The 16,091-nt window shown below is 45.7% G+C and overlaps 1 protein-coding gene across 1 annotated transcript in view; it reads left to right on the forward strand.

Moving 5' to 3' along the window:
- Positions 1–3,195, forward strand: part of NUS1 (NUS1 dehydrodolichyl diphosphate synthase subunit) — a 32,097-nt gene extending 28,902 nt beyond the window's left edge. Inside the window, exon 5 of the mRNA XM_088480973.1 lies at positions 931–3,195. Coding sequence (XP_088337099.1) covers positions 931–1,021 — 91 coding nt within the window. The 3' untranslated portion in view covers positions 1,022–3,195. The remainder of the gene's footprint in view (positions 1–930) is intronic.
- The last annotated feature ends 12,896 nt before the right edge of the window (positions 3,196–16,091 follow it).

The raw sequence follows: 16,091 nt of genomic DNA on the forward strand, positions 1-16,091 counted from the left end.
TCTCAATATGCAGGCTATATTCCCATATCAGCAGTGGAGTCCCCATGTGCTGTAACCTGTAGTTTGGTAGACAGACTGGGCTTCCAAAATCCACCTGTCCTTAAAAATATGCTTAGTTGCAATGATGTCTTTGCCCAAATGTAGACGCACACTGGTTCTGTTGCCAGGTGTGGTGGCCTATATGTGCTACCTAGCCACTTGGTGCAGCCATTATGTGGCTGCCACAATAGGGAAAGTGGTTACCTTTATGGCTGGCCATGCCCCCTTTCGATTCTATCTTTATAGGGGCTATGGCGTAGGAGCAGGAGCATGCCTTTATGTGATCAATCAGGTCCTTAACTGTTTATTTTCCAAATTGTAAAGAGCAACAACATATGCTGGCATTATAAAGATATATCTAAATTAATAAGATTGAAAGTGATTTCTCCAGTTTTATGTCTTTCTCCAGATATACAGTATATATTTTATGATTATTTTATTTTTTTATCTGGAGTTTGAAATATTATATTGAAGGACAGCCAACCTGTAGTCCAAAGTTCCCCCAACTCCGCCACCACCGACCAGGTTTTAAGGATATCATGCTTGAGTCCAGATGGTTAAATCAAATTGATTAGAGGTATGAAGTCACCTCTGCTAAAGCATGGCATAACTTGTGGACTGTTATGGGGGAGTTTGGGAACCTCTGCTGTAGCCAATCATGTCAATAGCAGCAGACAACCAATGTGCTGAACTTGTGGGAAGTAGCTAAGGTACTGGCGGTGCCCATGATAAGGTGAAGAAAAGAATAGAGGCGTGCAGGAAGACAGAGTTGGATAGTAGAAGTGGAGCATGGTTCCAGGACAGCACAGATTAGTGGAGGAGAACATATCACATTCACCTCTATTTTGAACAAAGTTTGTGATTATAACTTTTTATTCTTTTTCCCCTCAGTTCTTTACCATCCCACGTGAATATCCAATATGAAGACTTTTTCTTTGCTCTCCGTTGCTACGCGGGCTGTGAACAGCGGCTTGGGAAATGACCTGCTTTTTTGGTTAGGTCTTTCAGACTTCCTTCAAAAGGGACTGAATACATCGGTTTACACGCAATCTGTTATTTCACTTTGGTTCACAATTCTTACCCCAGATTTGGTCTCCAGCTATTACACATCCGTTCTTAATGTTGGAAAGTGTCAGCCACAATCTGGGAAGTGGAAAGGATAAATGTGGACATGAGCGCTGCTGTGTAAAGATATTGAGTCCACTGTGCATTGTATTCATACTTTGTGCAGGTTCAGTGTCTGCCTGCAAATAAAATGTTCAATATCAGGAGTATTGTAAGAAGATCTGGTATATGGTTACCTATGAAGAATTGTTTAAACGAGCAGTCCGTCCAGTTATTTGTATGGTATGGGCTGTTGAGTGGCTTATCAGTCGCGGGTGTCTTTCTTCGGCCAAAACGCAAATCTGATATGAGGAATGTAAATGGTGTTTTTGTTTTTATTTTTTGTCCACTGCAGTAAAAAGGGCATGTGCTTTAGTTTACAATACCAAAAATATCTCATCAGAGTTGGATAATATCAGCAAGTGTCCCAATATTAACATGAAGTATTTTCAAATACTACACATAATACAAACCAAAATGTTGAAATCTGTATTTAAAATATATCCTTTGTCATAGAGCAAGTCCATATTTAAGTAGAAATGCAAGAGAACTGAATAGGTGTTGCACCAATTTGCACTGGAACTACTTGTTAACTAACTTGATTATATGGCATTTAAGTTATAATTTGTCTGACAAGAGTAATATGTAGGGTAAAACAAATTAAAATTGTGAACTGGAGCTTTTCGACTTCTAGTATAATAGGTTAGAACTGCTATTGCTTATCCATTATAAAACAAAGCTTTTACAATATTTCTGTATACATAGATATACAAGATTACCACCAGACCATTGCTTCCATTAGGACAGGGAATTACATTAGGGCAATGAGCAGTAGTTGCCAGCCTTCCATGCTGTTGGAAAATACATGTTTGAAATTCATGATTATTTTAGTGCTGTATTTATTGCTTTTGTCCTAATTTGATATTGGTTACCATGTAATCCTTTCTACCATATGTATTTGAAGTATTCCATGTTTGTAATGTTGCCTGCAGTACCTTCTGCTTTAATAGATTGAAGTAGACCTCTAACAGGAAGCTACTCTGTATTGTTCATGGTTCTTCCCTTTCTAATGCTGTTGACTGAGTCCAAGACACATCAGTCTTTATGAACATTGTCAGTATATAGTTGACAAACGCATTTCAATGACCTTTAGTACACAATTGTGCCACATAGAGAAGACTTTGTTTCAAAAAATGCATTAAAAATGTCTACAATAACAGACATGTCTTTGTTTTACCTATATGCAAACCTCCACTTTTACACATTTAGAGAACTACAGTAAAATATTCTTCCAGTTGACCAATAAAACCTTGTTGGTCCGTCTGCTGTTTTTGTTTTCTAGATCCCATCGGGGTTAATGGCAGCATTCCCCATTACTGAAGAATACAAATATCAGTTTGCCAGCAGTGGAAAGGATAGTGCAAACAGCATAGGTCCCAAATAGAAGCCCTGCAGCTTTTCTAAGTAGGTAGAAGTTACTGTACTCTAAGCCAGTTTCTCTTGTTATCCTTTAAATACTGTGATTCTTCTAGAACAGTACTATTAAATATAGGTGAAAATTGTTAATAAATATTTCTAAATAAGTCAATAAATTTTGTATAAGATTTCTGAAACTACAAATTCTTGGCTGTAATCTGCCACATGTCCCCCTTTTTTTTTTTTTTTTTTTTTTATTTTATTTATTTTAATTTTTTTTGTTAAGTATTTACTTCATAGTCATGCAGATGGAGAATAGAGCAGGATGGTTGTGGGAAATCCTATTCTAACTTGACTTTATTAAAAATGTACACTTTTTACCATTTGTGCCAAGCACTTTATCCATCTCTGGGGATTTATCTATGAATGTATGTGAACCTATTATGTCATTAGCTCGAACATCTTCTCAAAAGCATTTTTACAGATGAGTCCTCTTGTGCACTGTGTTGCTGTAATGTTTGGCTAAATGTAAATATGTAAAGTTTTTATGGTTTAAAAAAAAACCAACATTGAATTTTAATATTCAAAAATATCCATTGTACAAGAAGAGAATGGAAATAAAGTCATTTAAGATTACTCTGTAATCTGGATATGTTTTTCAAGTTTTTGCATGGTCTATAGCTTGTTAATGTTTAGAACATGAAAAATGGTGACTTAAATTTTTTTTTAAATGTATTTACTGATATATTTTGCATGCCATTGACTTTCTCTTGTCACTAAAACATCAGTGGCAGGAACCAGGCTTCATCTTTATAATCCTTTCTGTTGGTGATGAAGGATGACACGTGGGTTGGAATGAATTCTTCCTCCTAATCTTCTGAACTCTGATACGAGCAAGTCATGTAAAAGAAACAAATATATAAATGTGTAGTACAGTTTTTCTTATGTTTTAAAGAATAGTTCAGTTGTGTCTCCCTATATCCACCCTGAAAACTGGTGAGGAACAATCAGCGTACCACAACTCACACTTTCACATGTAATGCACAGCGTATCAAGGTATCTTTACCACCAAGAAATAATCGCCACAAGTGATCCGTGTATAGAATTGCCCCAAAGGTAAGTATGACTTACCGCACTCACTATAAGTGCAGGAATTTTTCAACATATAAAGCAGTGTTGGCTAACCTTGACACTCCAGCTGTTATGGAACTACATAACCCAGCATGCACTGCTACAGTTTTGCTATTAGGGCATGCTAAAACTGTGGCAGGGCATGCTGGGATATATAGTTCCACAACAGCTGGAGTGTCAAGGTTAGCCAACACTGATATAAAGGTTTCTTTAAACCAGCATACATAATCCAAAAATAGAGGGTGTACCCTACTCATGATGGATGTAGCTCTTTTGAACCATATCAAGGTATTTTTGTACTCTTTTTTTTTTTTTTTTTTTAAGTCACCACCAGCCCTTCTTCCCTCAATATATAGTTGCAAAAGGAAGACCCAGGTGGATGTTTTCAAGCAAAAAACTTTATAAAAAAAAATTCCCAAACAAACGGGATATCCACAAAAAGAAAATAAGACCACTAAGGGTCCAATATGAATCACAATGTCCAATAGAAAAACAAGCAAATGAATAAAAAAAAAATATACAAATAAAAATGCAAAAATTAGTCCATCATACCTAAAATCCATATGAAGTTGAAAATGGCTGTTTAAACTCTTAGCTGGTCAATGTTTTGGCCCTAATTGAGCCTTTATCAAGACATGCTTGGAGTGTGAATAAGCCCCATATTTAAGGAATGAATAGCCATCTGTTTTTGAGAGGAAATGACCTCAGCAGCTTCGTGTAATCAGATTTTAAAGTGCCAAATATTTTACAGCGATGCTCAAAATAAATTAATGATACATCAGATAGTGTATACAATGATTGGCAATCTCAGTAAACATCATCTTAAAAACAATCCTAAAAATTACAAAAGTTACCATGTTGTCATGACAACCCAGCCTAACCGGAAATAGCCAAATGAGAGTAATTCATTAAGATATCGGTAATCAGGATGAGTTCTGAACTATTTGGAACTTTACCTTGTATAACCCTTCATTCCTAATAATTAAGGATGGAGACATCGATATAGAATGGTGGCGATCACTGCTCCACCACGATAATTAGACAGGAAATACTACCCCGGAAGTGGTCATCTCCCTGACTTCACAGTCTGTGGAACGCAAGGTGGACCGCACAATTATCCGGAAATTACGGGGAAAGCGGCTGTATAAGCCGGACCACCGTCCTTTACATGTGGCTGCACCGCATAGTGGAACGTAATAACATCACTTCCTGTTGGTGAACACAGGAAGTGGGAAGGTGGCTATATCCTCGGACTAAATCAACATCCGGAAAAGGACGGGAATTGCCTGCGTCCATTTTTGTAAATGGAACAGGACCTAAAATTTAAATGATTACTCTCACTTTTCACACAAAGTCGCATCTTCTAATTCTTGTATGGGTTCAAGATTCCAATGGAAATCTTTTTCTTTAAAATGTCCATTCGGGTGATGTTTAAAAAAATAAACTGACAGCTTATCTCTTATAGATTTTCTATCTCCTCAATTGTACATAATTCATATACATAACTTTAATCGAATAGCAAAAGGATGAAATTTGGCGGAGTTATAATACCCTGCACTAGAGGGACCATTTTAGTTCGAAGTCTCTATTCAGTCCCCCAGGAATCAAGGTTTTGCATTTATAAATCAGATTCATTTCTGTTCTAGCTAAAACCTTGAAGCTGTCTTTGTCTCTTATTGCCTTTTAACGGCTTTGGTACCATAAAACGCTAGTACACCAGAAATGGAGCATTCATGGATCTGTGAAATAGGCTGAAAGAGCATGTGACTCCAGTCCTTTTTTTATATTTTGTATATATGCTCCACTAATTGGACCTTCAATGGCCTTGAGGCCCTACCGATGTATACTGTCGGGCTGGCTGGCAACTTTTACCCTGGGGGCAAATGCATGCAGGCGGCCCTAGCAGAGGAGTAGCGTGTAGCCAGGGTGCCCGGAGCACGTTCGGTCAGCGCTACATGCGCGGTGCAGGCAGCTGTGTCACAGACTGCCTGCGGTCCGGGGGGCACATGGCACCCTGCCACCCGGCCCAGCCCGCCACTGTATACGGTGTTGCAAGTGCAACGTATTGCATACACAACATTTTTGGAGACGCTGGCGTATGTAAACAAGCAGCTGTTAAGGAAGAAGACAGCGCGGCCGGTCACACCTACCTCTGATAAATAGCAACTGAGTGATTACAGCTGCAAGGCTTGCAGACCGCAGCATACAGAGGGGATGGATGAATACATTAGCAATTACTAATACAACAAGTATTGCTATCTTATATATAGAAGGGCTTATTCTGTTACTGCACTAAAGTTAGGCAGTAACTTAAAAAATATATATATCTTATGTAAGAGCTTTTACCTTTGGCTTGTTGCATTTACAGAGGGTGAATAGAATTATTGGTGTGTGGTCATGTCTTTCCTACTTAGTATGGAGAAGCCAAACAAGGGGGACAAGAAGCAGGGTTCTTTAGTTGTTTACACCTGTATAAATTGTGATCAAAAAATTATATGCTACCCTGTACTCAGACTCCTCCTGTATCGGATTCCTCAGTGAAGCCCAGAACATGGGACGATGTCTTACGCAAATGGCAACGTCCCTGAATAGAATGACAGGAGCTATTGCCTCTAAGAGGCGAGCAGATCATTCTTTAAGGTTATATCGGAGAAGAGGTTGCTGCGAATTGGATTCGGATTGGGAGGATTCCTCAAACTGGGAGGAAGACTAACATTTTTATTCAGGTGTGTATAAGCTGGTAAATGCGGTCAGAGAGACTTTGGGTATACAGGAAACAACTGTCCCAGAGACTAGTTCAGTTTCTTTCTTTAAGCGCAAGAAGAAACAGGTATCTGTGTACCCAGAATTTCACTTTTTGAGGATTATATTAAAAGAAGCTTGGTTAAAGCCTGATAAGAAATTTCAGATCCCAAGAAAAGTTTGTATCTTTATTCGTTTTTGGAAGAAGATACCAAGCTTTTGGAGGTTCCACCCACGGTGGATGCTCATATTGCTAGGTTAGTAATCTGCACAATCTGTAACTCCAAAAGACCCTATGGAGGAAAAGCGACACTGTATTAAAAGCTTTATTCACTTTGTCAGGAGCATCACTGCGTCCAATATTGGCCAGTGCCTGGGTGATAAAGGCTATCTGTCCCTGGATGAATCCGATGATTACTGGTTTTCAAGCAAGGGAGATGTCTGAAGTTAGTTCCTTAGCTGATCAGATTTTAGAAGCTTCAACCTATATAGGTGATGCTTTGATAGATACTATTCAGGTACAGTCTCCGATTTCTGCATTGGCCATTTCAGCCAGGCGTTTGCTGTGGCTTAAATCATGGAAGGGCAGATGTAGAATCAAAACATGCTTTAGAGGCATTGCTTTTTTCTACTTCAGGGTCCATAGGGGGTCCACAGGGTTGACCTTGGGGTTATAGCTGGAACAGGATCCATGGGCACCACACAGTTAAGCTTTTAGCTCCCAGGATGCACTTGGGTCCTCCTCTATACCCCGCCCCCGAGCCACAGGCACCTCAGTGTAAGCTGGTGCCCGGCCGGAGTTGGTCACCGCGCAGGGGGGCTGCAGGAGCAGCCCCCAGAAGCTTTTTATTTTAAGTTAAATTTTATTTATTTTTAATCTATTTTTACTACAGACGGCAGCGAAGGGCTGTCTGTACAGACGCCCACGCTGCCGCTCTGATCCCCGACTGGCGCCGCGACGCCAGTACTGATCTGGGGATCGCGGCGGGAGGACAGAGTCCGTACTAGCCGGACTCTGTCTACCTCCCAGGACTGCTGCCGGAGTCGCCGGGGATTCAGGTAAGCCGCGCGTCGCTGGCTAGCGGCGGCGCGCGGAATGCCTTAAATGCAGTCCTTTAGCCTCCGGTCCGGGGGACAGACCGGAGGCTGCTGGCAGTGGCGGCGGGCCCCCCCATAACCCGTGGGACCACTAGACTACCAGGGATAACCGGCAAGCGGGAAGCCAGCATCCCTGGGGTTAATGGCCAGCCAGGGGAGGAAGCCTTCCCTGTCAGCGGCTCCTCAGCTCAGCGCGCCTTTCAGCACGCAGTCTGGTGTCGCTGAGCTGCAGATACTCGGCCACTCCTCCTCTGAGGTCTCCAGCGGCCATTTTCCCAGTGGCAGCGCAGATCTCAGGGAGCACGCGGACCGGTCCCCCTGTGTACCTCTCCCCTGATTAAGGACAGCGTACACAGCACTATAGCCCTCCCAGACACTGAATCTGGGCAGGTTGATTGTAGTGTAAAGGTGCAGTGAGTATATCTTCCTGCATGGTATGTGACTTTTTGCTAGTGCTGCCTGTCTGTGCTTATTTTCCGCTTACTGTCAGCTTATACCTATCCCTTTACTTCTCCTACAAGCCCTGCAGGTGTGTGGGGGAGGGGCGTTTCTACTGACCTCACTTATATAGATCACGTATTTGTGAGGTCCGTCACATACAGTTGTGTGCTACTCAGTGCCATATTGTGGGCTGTTGTTCAGCACACCGGTGAGTGCGTTTTACTTCTACCCTGGTGCCAGATATATAATATATTCTGTCATGTCAGACGAGGAGGTTGAGCGCTCAGTGGCTCCGGTGTTGGCCTCCTGCGGACGCTGTTCTGCAGGAGTAGATAGGGAGGATTTGTCACAGGATGGCCTGTGTAGTCGATGCCAGGTGGCTCCTGGCCCATCCAGACCTTCTCTGGCGCAGGAACCACCGTGGGCGATGTTTTCTCAAGTGCTGGTGTCTATTGCGGACCGTCTGTCGGTCCCGACTGCTCTCACTACTAGGGCGGTGCCCCAGCCGACCATCCCCCATTCCCCGGGTGTCCCGCAGTTATTGCGGAGTCCTCCTGGGTCTCAATCAGTTGGTCCCTATGCGGGGTTGCCTATGTATATACAGGCTTCCCCTGTGCCGCAGCAGCCTGTGGTACCTTTTCAGGCCCCTATGGCGACGCCTCCACCATGGGTGGATGTGCTCTCCAACTCCGTGCAAAATTTGGCGGCCGCTTCCTCGGCTTTTCAGTCAATGTTGCAGACTGACATGCCTTCTAGGATTTCTAAACGCCCACTCATGACACGGGCTGCTCAGGTATCGGACTCAGAGGGTTCCTCAGATGATGGGGAGGTCCCTGATGACACTGACTCGGACGCCTCGGTCCAGGAAATGGATACCAAGTCGTCCATTAATGTGCGAGCACTAGTTAGGGCGGTGCGAGCTATTCTTCTTATAGAGGATGAGGCACCGGTTCCTAGGTCGAAGTTTCCTAGTTTCAAAAAAACTAAGGTGGCTTCTGCGGTGTTTCCCCTGTCGGATCAGTTGACGGATCATATGGCGGTAGCTTGGCAGGCGCCCAGTAAGAGATTCCTTCCTCAGAAGCAGTTGGCTTCTAATTACCCCTTCCCTGAGGCACATTGTAAAAAATGGGAAACTCCACCGGCGGTGGATTCCCATGTCACCCGTTTAACTCGGGGCGCCACCTTACCATTACCGTCGATATCCTCGCTGAAGGATCCCACGGACAGGAAAGTTGAGACTTGCTTAAAGTCTATTTACTCCCTCTCCGGGGCGGTGGCCCGACCGTCCATGGCCATTTCCTGGGTGGCCAAGGCCATTGAGGGGTGGGCCAATGCATTGGAAGATACCTTCCCGGACGACGCTCCGGATGTCCAGCGGGCGTTGTTGGGACAAATGAGGGACGCCGCTTCTAACATTGGAGAAGCTTCTTTAGATGCTAGTCTGCTGACCTCGCGGGTATCGGCTGCAGCGGTGTCTGCCCGCCGATCCTTATGGTTGCGGTCCTGGAGAGCGGACTCTGATTCAAAGAAAGGTCTGGAGGCCTTACCTTTCAATGGGGAATTACTATTTGGTCCGGACTTGGACAAAATAGTGGACACCCTGGCTAAATCCAAGTCGGCCTTCCTCCCTTCGGCGGCACTGCCTGCTAAGGTTCGGAGTTCGGCTTTTCGTTCCTTTCGGGTTCAGGGTAAGGCGAAAGGTCAGTCCTTCCCGAGACAGTCTGCGAGTAAGATGGCCTCTAAACCCAAGAAGCAAGCCTGGAGTGCTCGGCGCCCTTCTTCCAAGCAGGAAGATAAACCTGCGGCCTGATGGGACGGGCCTCCCTCTGGGGGACCTCAGAGTGGGAGGCCGACTTCTTCTATTTGCCCAGTGCTGGCACAATACCACCACGGATGCCTGGGTTCGAGAAGTGGTCTCCCAGGGGTACGCCCTGTCTTTTCGGCACAGACCACCCCACCAGTTTTTCTGCACAAGTCCTTCTCAGAACAAGACCAAGGCGTTACAGGTTCAGGAGGCTATAGAGTCCTTGCTGAAAGCAGGGGTCATTGTTCCCGTTCCTCTATCACAACGAGGGACGGGGTATTATTCGTCTCTGTTTCTGGTGCAGAAACCCAATGGTTCTCATCGCCCTATCCTCAACTTGAAGTCTCTGAACAAATTCCTCAGAGTTCCCAAGTTCAGGATGGAAACGTTACGTTCCATCATTCTGGCGATGGAACCGGGGGATTACATGGTGTCCCTGGACATCCAGGACGCCTACCTCCATGTTCCGATAGCATCTTCACACCAGCGGTATCTGAGGTTCGCTATCCTTCAACACCACTATCAGTTCCGGGCGCTACCCTTTGGTCTCTCCACGGCACCGAGGGTGTTCACGAAGATTATGGCGGTCATGGCCGCACATCTTCGGAACCAGAATGTACGGCTGCTGCCGTACCTGGACGACCTCCTGTTGCTGGCGAGCTCCCCGGAGGTACTGCTTCAACATCTCCACCTGACGATCGCTTGCCTGCAAGCACACGGGTGGTTGATAAATTGGAAAAAGTCCTCTCTGATTCCATCACAGCGGATGGTTCATTTGGGAGCCCTGCTGGATTCGCGTCAGCAAAGGATCTTCCTGACTCCGGAGAAGGTCGCCTCACTACAGCTGCGGATACGCAGTTGCCTGAGCCGTTGCCGCCTGTCGGTCCATTCGGCTATGAGAGTTCTGGGGTCCATGGTGTCGACATTCGACATGGTGGAATTTGCCCAGTTCCATTCCCGGCCCCTGCAGGGGCTGATTCTATCAGAATGGAACGGGTTACCTCACCGGATCCGCTCTCAGGTGCTGGTGTTGTCTCCGGACGTTCGGCTATCTTTGGCTTGGTGGCTTCAGACAGCTCATCTGGTCGAGGGGCGCCCATTTTGGATCCCGGACTGGGTCCTGCTCACGACGGATGCCAGTCTCCGGGGTTGGGGGGCAGTGACCGGCTCTTTGTCGCTTCAGGGTCGTTGGTCAGCGGAAGAAGCACTTCTCCCCATCAACATCCTGGAACTGCGGGCAGTATACAAGGCCCTGCAGTCGTCCGGCCCCGCTCTTCACGGAAGGGCGGTACAGGTGCAGTCCGACAACGCCACCACGGTGGCGTATATCAATCACCAAGGCGGAACTCGCAGTCAGGCAGCGATGTCGGAGGTGTCTCGTATCCTGTCTTGGGCGGAGGGTCACATTCCAGCGATCTCGGCGGTCTTCATCCCCGGAGTCCTCAATTGGGAGGCGGGCTTCCTCAGCCGTCACGACGTGCATCCCGGGGAATGGTCGCTTCACCCAGAGGTGTTTCAGCTACTCGTGGACAGGTGGGGACTGCCGGAGCTGGACTTGATGGCCTCCCGTCACAATCACAAGTTGCCCGTTTACGGGTCAAGGACAAGAGACGCAGGTGCAAGTCTGGTGGACGCGCTGTCGGTGACATGGACGTTTCACCTGGCGTATCTGTTTCCTCCGATATCCCTGCTTCCTCGGGTTCTGCGGAAATTCAAGCAGGACGGCGGCATGCTCGTGCTGGTAGCTCCGGCGTGGCCCAGACGTCCTTGGTACTCCGATCTGAGGAGCCTCTCCATCGACGCTCCGTACCTTCTTCCTCAACGTCGGGACCTGTTGTCTCAGGGGCCCTGCCTTTACCCGGATCTGGGTCGGCTGTCTTTGACGGCGTGGCTCTTGAGACAGCCGTCTTGAGGTCTCGGGGCTTCTCCAGTTCGGTTATTGGTACGATGCTCAGGGCACGCAAGCCTGCTTCAGCACGGATTTATCACAGAGTGTGGCACACTTACTTTCAGTGGTGTGAGTCCAGACTTTATGATCCTCAGGTGTTCCGAGTTTCTAGGATCTTGGAATTTCTTCAGTCAGGATTGGATCTCGGCTTACGCCTTGCATCTCTGAAGGTTCATGTGTCCGCCTTGTCCGTGTGGTTTCAACGGCGGATTGCAATACTACCAGACGTTCACACCTTTTTCCAAGGTGTTCTCAGGATCCAGCCTCCCTTTGTGCCTCCTGTGGCTCCTTGGGACTTGGCGGTGGTGCTACGGGTCCTGCAGGGTCCTCCGTTTGAGCCTCTTGAGGCGGTGGAGCTCAAGTGGCTGACATTTAAGACGGTTTTTCTCCTGGCAATTGCTTCGGCCAGGAGGGTGTCTGAATTGGGGGCGCTTTCCTGTCGCCCTCCTTTCCTGATTTTTCACCAGGACAGAGCGGTGCTCCGCACTCGTCCTGAGTTTTTGCCCAAAGTGGTCTCGAAGTTCCATATTAATCAGGAACTTGTTGTGCCAGCTTTTCAGTCCCCTGATCCTTCAGCTGGTGAGACTTCCTTAGATGTGGTCCGGGCGCTTAGAATTTATGTAGACCGGACGGCTTCGGTTAGGAAGTCTGATTCCTTGTTTATCCTCTTTGGTTTTCACAAGAGGGGTTGGCCTGCCAACAAACAAACGTTAGCCCGTTGGCTTCGTTCCGTTATTTGTGAGGCTTATGCACAGGAGGGCTTACCTGTGCCAGCCTCTGTTAAGGCTCATTCCACTCGTTCTGTGGGTCCCTCTTGGGCTGCTAGACGTGGCGCTTCTGCTGTTCAGCTGTGTAGAGCGGCCACTTGGTCTTCAATTCAAACGTTTTTGAGGTTCTATGCGTTTGACACCTTTGCCTCTCAGGATGCATCCTTTGGGCGCCGGGTACTCCTTTCAGCACAGGAGCGTCCCCGCCCTTAGTTGTACTGCTATGGGACATCCCCAAGGTCAACCCTGTGGACCCCCTATGGACCCTGAAGTAGAAAACAAGAGATATGGTAAGAACTTACCTTTTGTTATCTCTGTTTCTACGAAGTTCATAGGGTCCACAGGGCGCCCACCCTGACGCACCTGGCTTCAAATGGGCTGTGTGGCTGGTCACCGGTTTTCCGTCTCCTATTGCTGTGAGTATGGTTTCTTGTGTGTTCCAGTCTTCCTTCTCTCTGTTCCATATTCTCCTCCGGCCTAGGCTGCTTACCAACTGAGGTGCCTGTGGCTCGGGGGCGGGGTATAGTGGAGGATCCAAGTGCATCCTGGGAGCTAAAAGCTTAACTGTGTGGTGCCCATGGATCCTGTTCCAGCTATAACCCCAAGGTCAACCCTGTGGACCCTATGGACTTCGTAGAAACAGAGATAACAAAGGTAAGTTCTTACCATATCTCTTGTTTTTTTAAAGGGGGAGTTTTGTTTGGTCCAGAATTAACCAAGATTATTTCTCAGAATACAGGAGGAAAGAGTCCATATCTTCCTGTAACTACTCCAAAAGTTTCTGGCCATTTGGAGAGTATAATCCAGGGGTCAGGGAACTTTTTTTTTACCTTTTACCCCAAAATGTATTTAGCTACGCCGCCGTTACCCCCTTGATTTGAAGGGAAGGAGATCATATAGTAGTGCCCCCATAGTTATACCCCTGTAGTAGAGCCCCCATATAGTGCCCCTGTAGCAATGCCCCCATATAGTGCCTCTGTAGTAGAGCCCCATATAATGCCCCTTTAGTAGTGTCCCTGTCGTAGAGCCCCCATATAATGCCCCTGTAGCAGTGCCCCCATATAGTGCCCCTGTAGTGCCGCTTGTACAAAGAAAAAAAAAATAAATGAACACCTTAATCCCTGCTCCTTCATATGCCGCCATCCTGTCCGCACGGCTGCTCTTCGGAACTATGGGAGAGCCGGGAGCTGGAGTTCAGAAGTGAACTCCAGCCTCTGGCTAACGCGGCGCTGCATGGATGGAAGGAGCCAGGCGCCCGCTGATAATAACATCTCAGGGGGCATCCGGCTTAGAGCATCCCTGCGGCGCCGTGCGCCTGTGACCTCCATTCCTGGTGGTAATGGACGGACAGCCGGGCATGCAATGATTAATATGCATGCCCGGCTGTCCGTCCATTACCCCCAGGAATTTCATTTTTACCCCATTTGGGGTAATTTACCCCTGTTCCCCGACCAGCAGTATAATCGAAACCACAAATGTGATGCTCCAGATACTCAACTAGCTTAAAGGAAGGCCAGTTTTATAGCTTCTCTAATGAGCAAACCCGTTTTTCAGCTGTGCTAACATAATTGCACAAGGGTTTTCTAATCATCCATTAGTCTTCTAACGCACTTAGCACTGGAGTGATGGTTGTTGGAAATGTGCCTCTATACACCTATGTAGATATTCCTTTAAAAACCAGACGTTTGCAGCTAGTATAGTCATTTACCACATTAACAATGTATAGATTGTATTTCTGATTAATTTAATGTTATCTTAATTAAAAAAACAGTGCTTTTCTTTCAAAAATAAGGACATTTCTAAGTGACCCCCAAAATTTTGAACAGTAGTGTAGATCTAATGGCTTCTCGTCTAAATATTCTGGCCATCCTACCCAGCAGTGGGTTAAAAGGAGAGCATTTATACTTTCCCTCATGTCTGGGATTGTCCTAAGAAGTTTGTGCACTTAGCGACCACTTTGTTGTACTGTATGTGTTATGGCTCTATAGATTTTCCAACTTTTAGAGCACAGCTTTGAGACCTTGGGACATTATTCATGGTCCCTATCTTATAGCTTTGATTCACTCTATTGATGAGATTGAGGAACAGTTTTGTTCTGATCTTTTATATTGTCAACTAATGCACAATGTATCATTATGCTTATATACCCCAACCATTCTACAACATACAGAGAACTAAAGATTACTGCTCCTCTGGTATTCATTCAGGCAACAATACCTTAATTAAGATAAACCATACACTAACAGCTGACTTCGGAACTCCCGGTTTAGGCTGGTACACACGTAAGATTTTCTATCCAACGATCCAACTAGTTGATTGGTTGGAATTAAAATCTGGTAAGGTATGAAAGCAAATGACAATTATCAATTTGCTCCCAAACACGGGAAAATGGACGAAAACTGTTGTTTGAACAAATTGTTTAGATCAAACATTTAACAAACTTGTCTGATGACCATTTTCATCTGTTTTCTGGTATATAGGAGCAAATTTCTGACCATACGTTACCAGATTTTCATTCCAACCAATCAACTAGTTGGATGGTTGGACAGAAAATCTTTACGTGTGTATGCACCTTTACACTGTAGACACAACCTGTTTTTCCCTTCAAGCTAATTTGAGTTAAAGGGGATGGTGTCAGAATCCCAACTGCTGGGATTCTGGCGTTCAGAATGTACACCAGTCCAGCGTCAAAATACCAGCGCTGGCAGCCCGAAGGTGAGTACTGGGGTTAGGGGAGGGTTAGGCTTAGGCAGTAGGGGTAAGGATAGGTTTAGGCACTGGGGAGGGCTGGGTTAGGAATACTTACAATACTGTGCAACATTTTTTCCACACCTGCCTAAAACTTTTGCAAAGTAAGAATGCTTTCAAAAATAGAAGTGTTAATAATAGTTTATTTTTATCAATTAACAAAATGCAAAGTAAATGAACAAGAGAAATGTAAATCAAATCAATATTTGGTGTGGCCACCCTTTTCCTTCAAAACAGCATCAATTCTAGATACATGTGCACAAAGTCAGGGATTTTGTAGGATTATAGTCAGATGTATTATTAAACAATCATACCAAACAGGTGATAATGATCATCCTTATCATATGTAGGTTGAAACAGTCATTAACTGAAACTGAAACCGCTGTGTAGGAGGCTTAAAGCTGGCTGAGGAACAGCCAAGCTCTGCTACAAAGGTGAGGTTGTGGAAGACAATTTCAAGTCACAGGTCATACACCATGGCAAGACTGAGCACAGCAACAGGACACAAGGTAGTTCTACTGCATCAGCAAGGTCTCTCCCAAGCAACAATTTCAAACCAGACTGGGGTTTCAAGATGTGCTGTTCACGCTCTTTTGAAGAAGCACAAAGAAACAGGCAATGTTGAGGACCATAGACGCAGTGGTCGGCCAAGGATGAAAGACACATCATGCTTACTTCCATTTGAAATTGGAGGATGTCCAGCAGTGCCATCAGCTCAGCACTGGCTGAAACCAGTGAGACTCAGGTACACCCATCTGTTCGGAGAAGTCTGGCCAGAAGTGGTCTTCATGGAAGAATTGCGCCCAAAAAGCCATACCTTTGACATGGAAACAAGGCCAAGTGACTCAACTAT

The sequence above is a fragment of the Taudactylus pleione genome, unplaced genomic scaffold (assembly GCF_031769625.1).
Source record: "Taudactylus pleione unplaced genomic scaffold, aTauple2 ptg000259l, whole genome shotgun sequence".
NCBI classification, from domain to species: domain Eukaryota; kingdom Metazoa; phylum Chordata; class Amphibia; order Anura; family Myobatrachidae; genus Taudactylus; species Taudactylus pleione.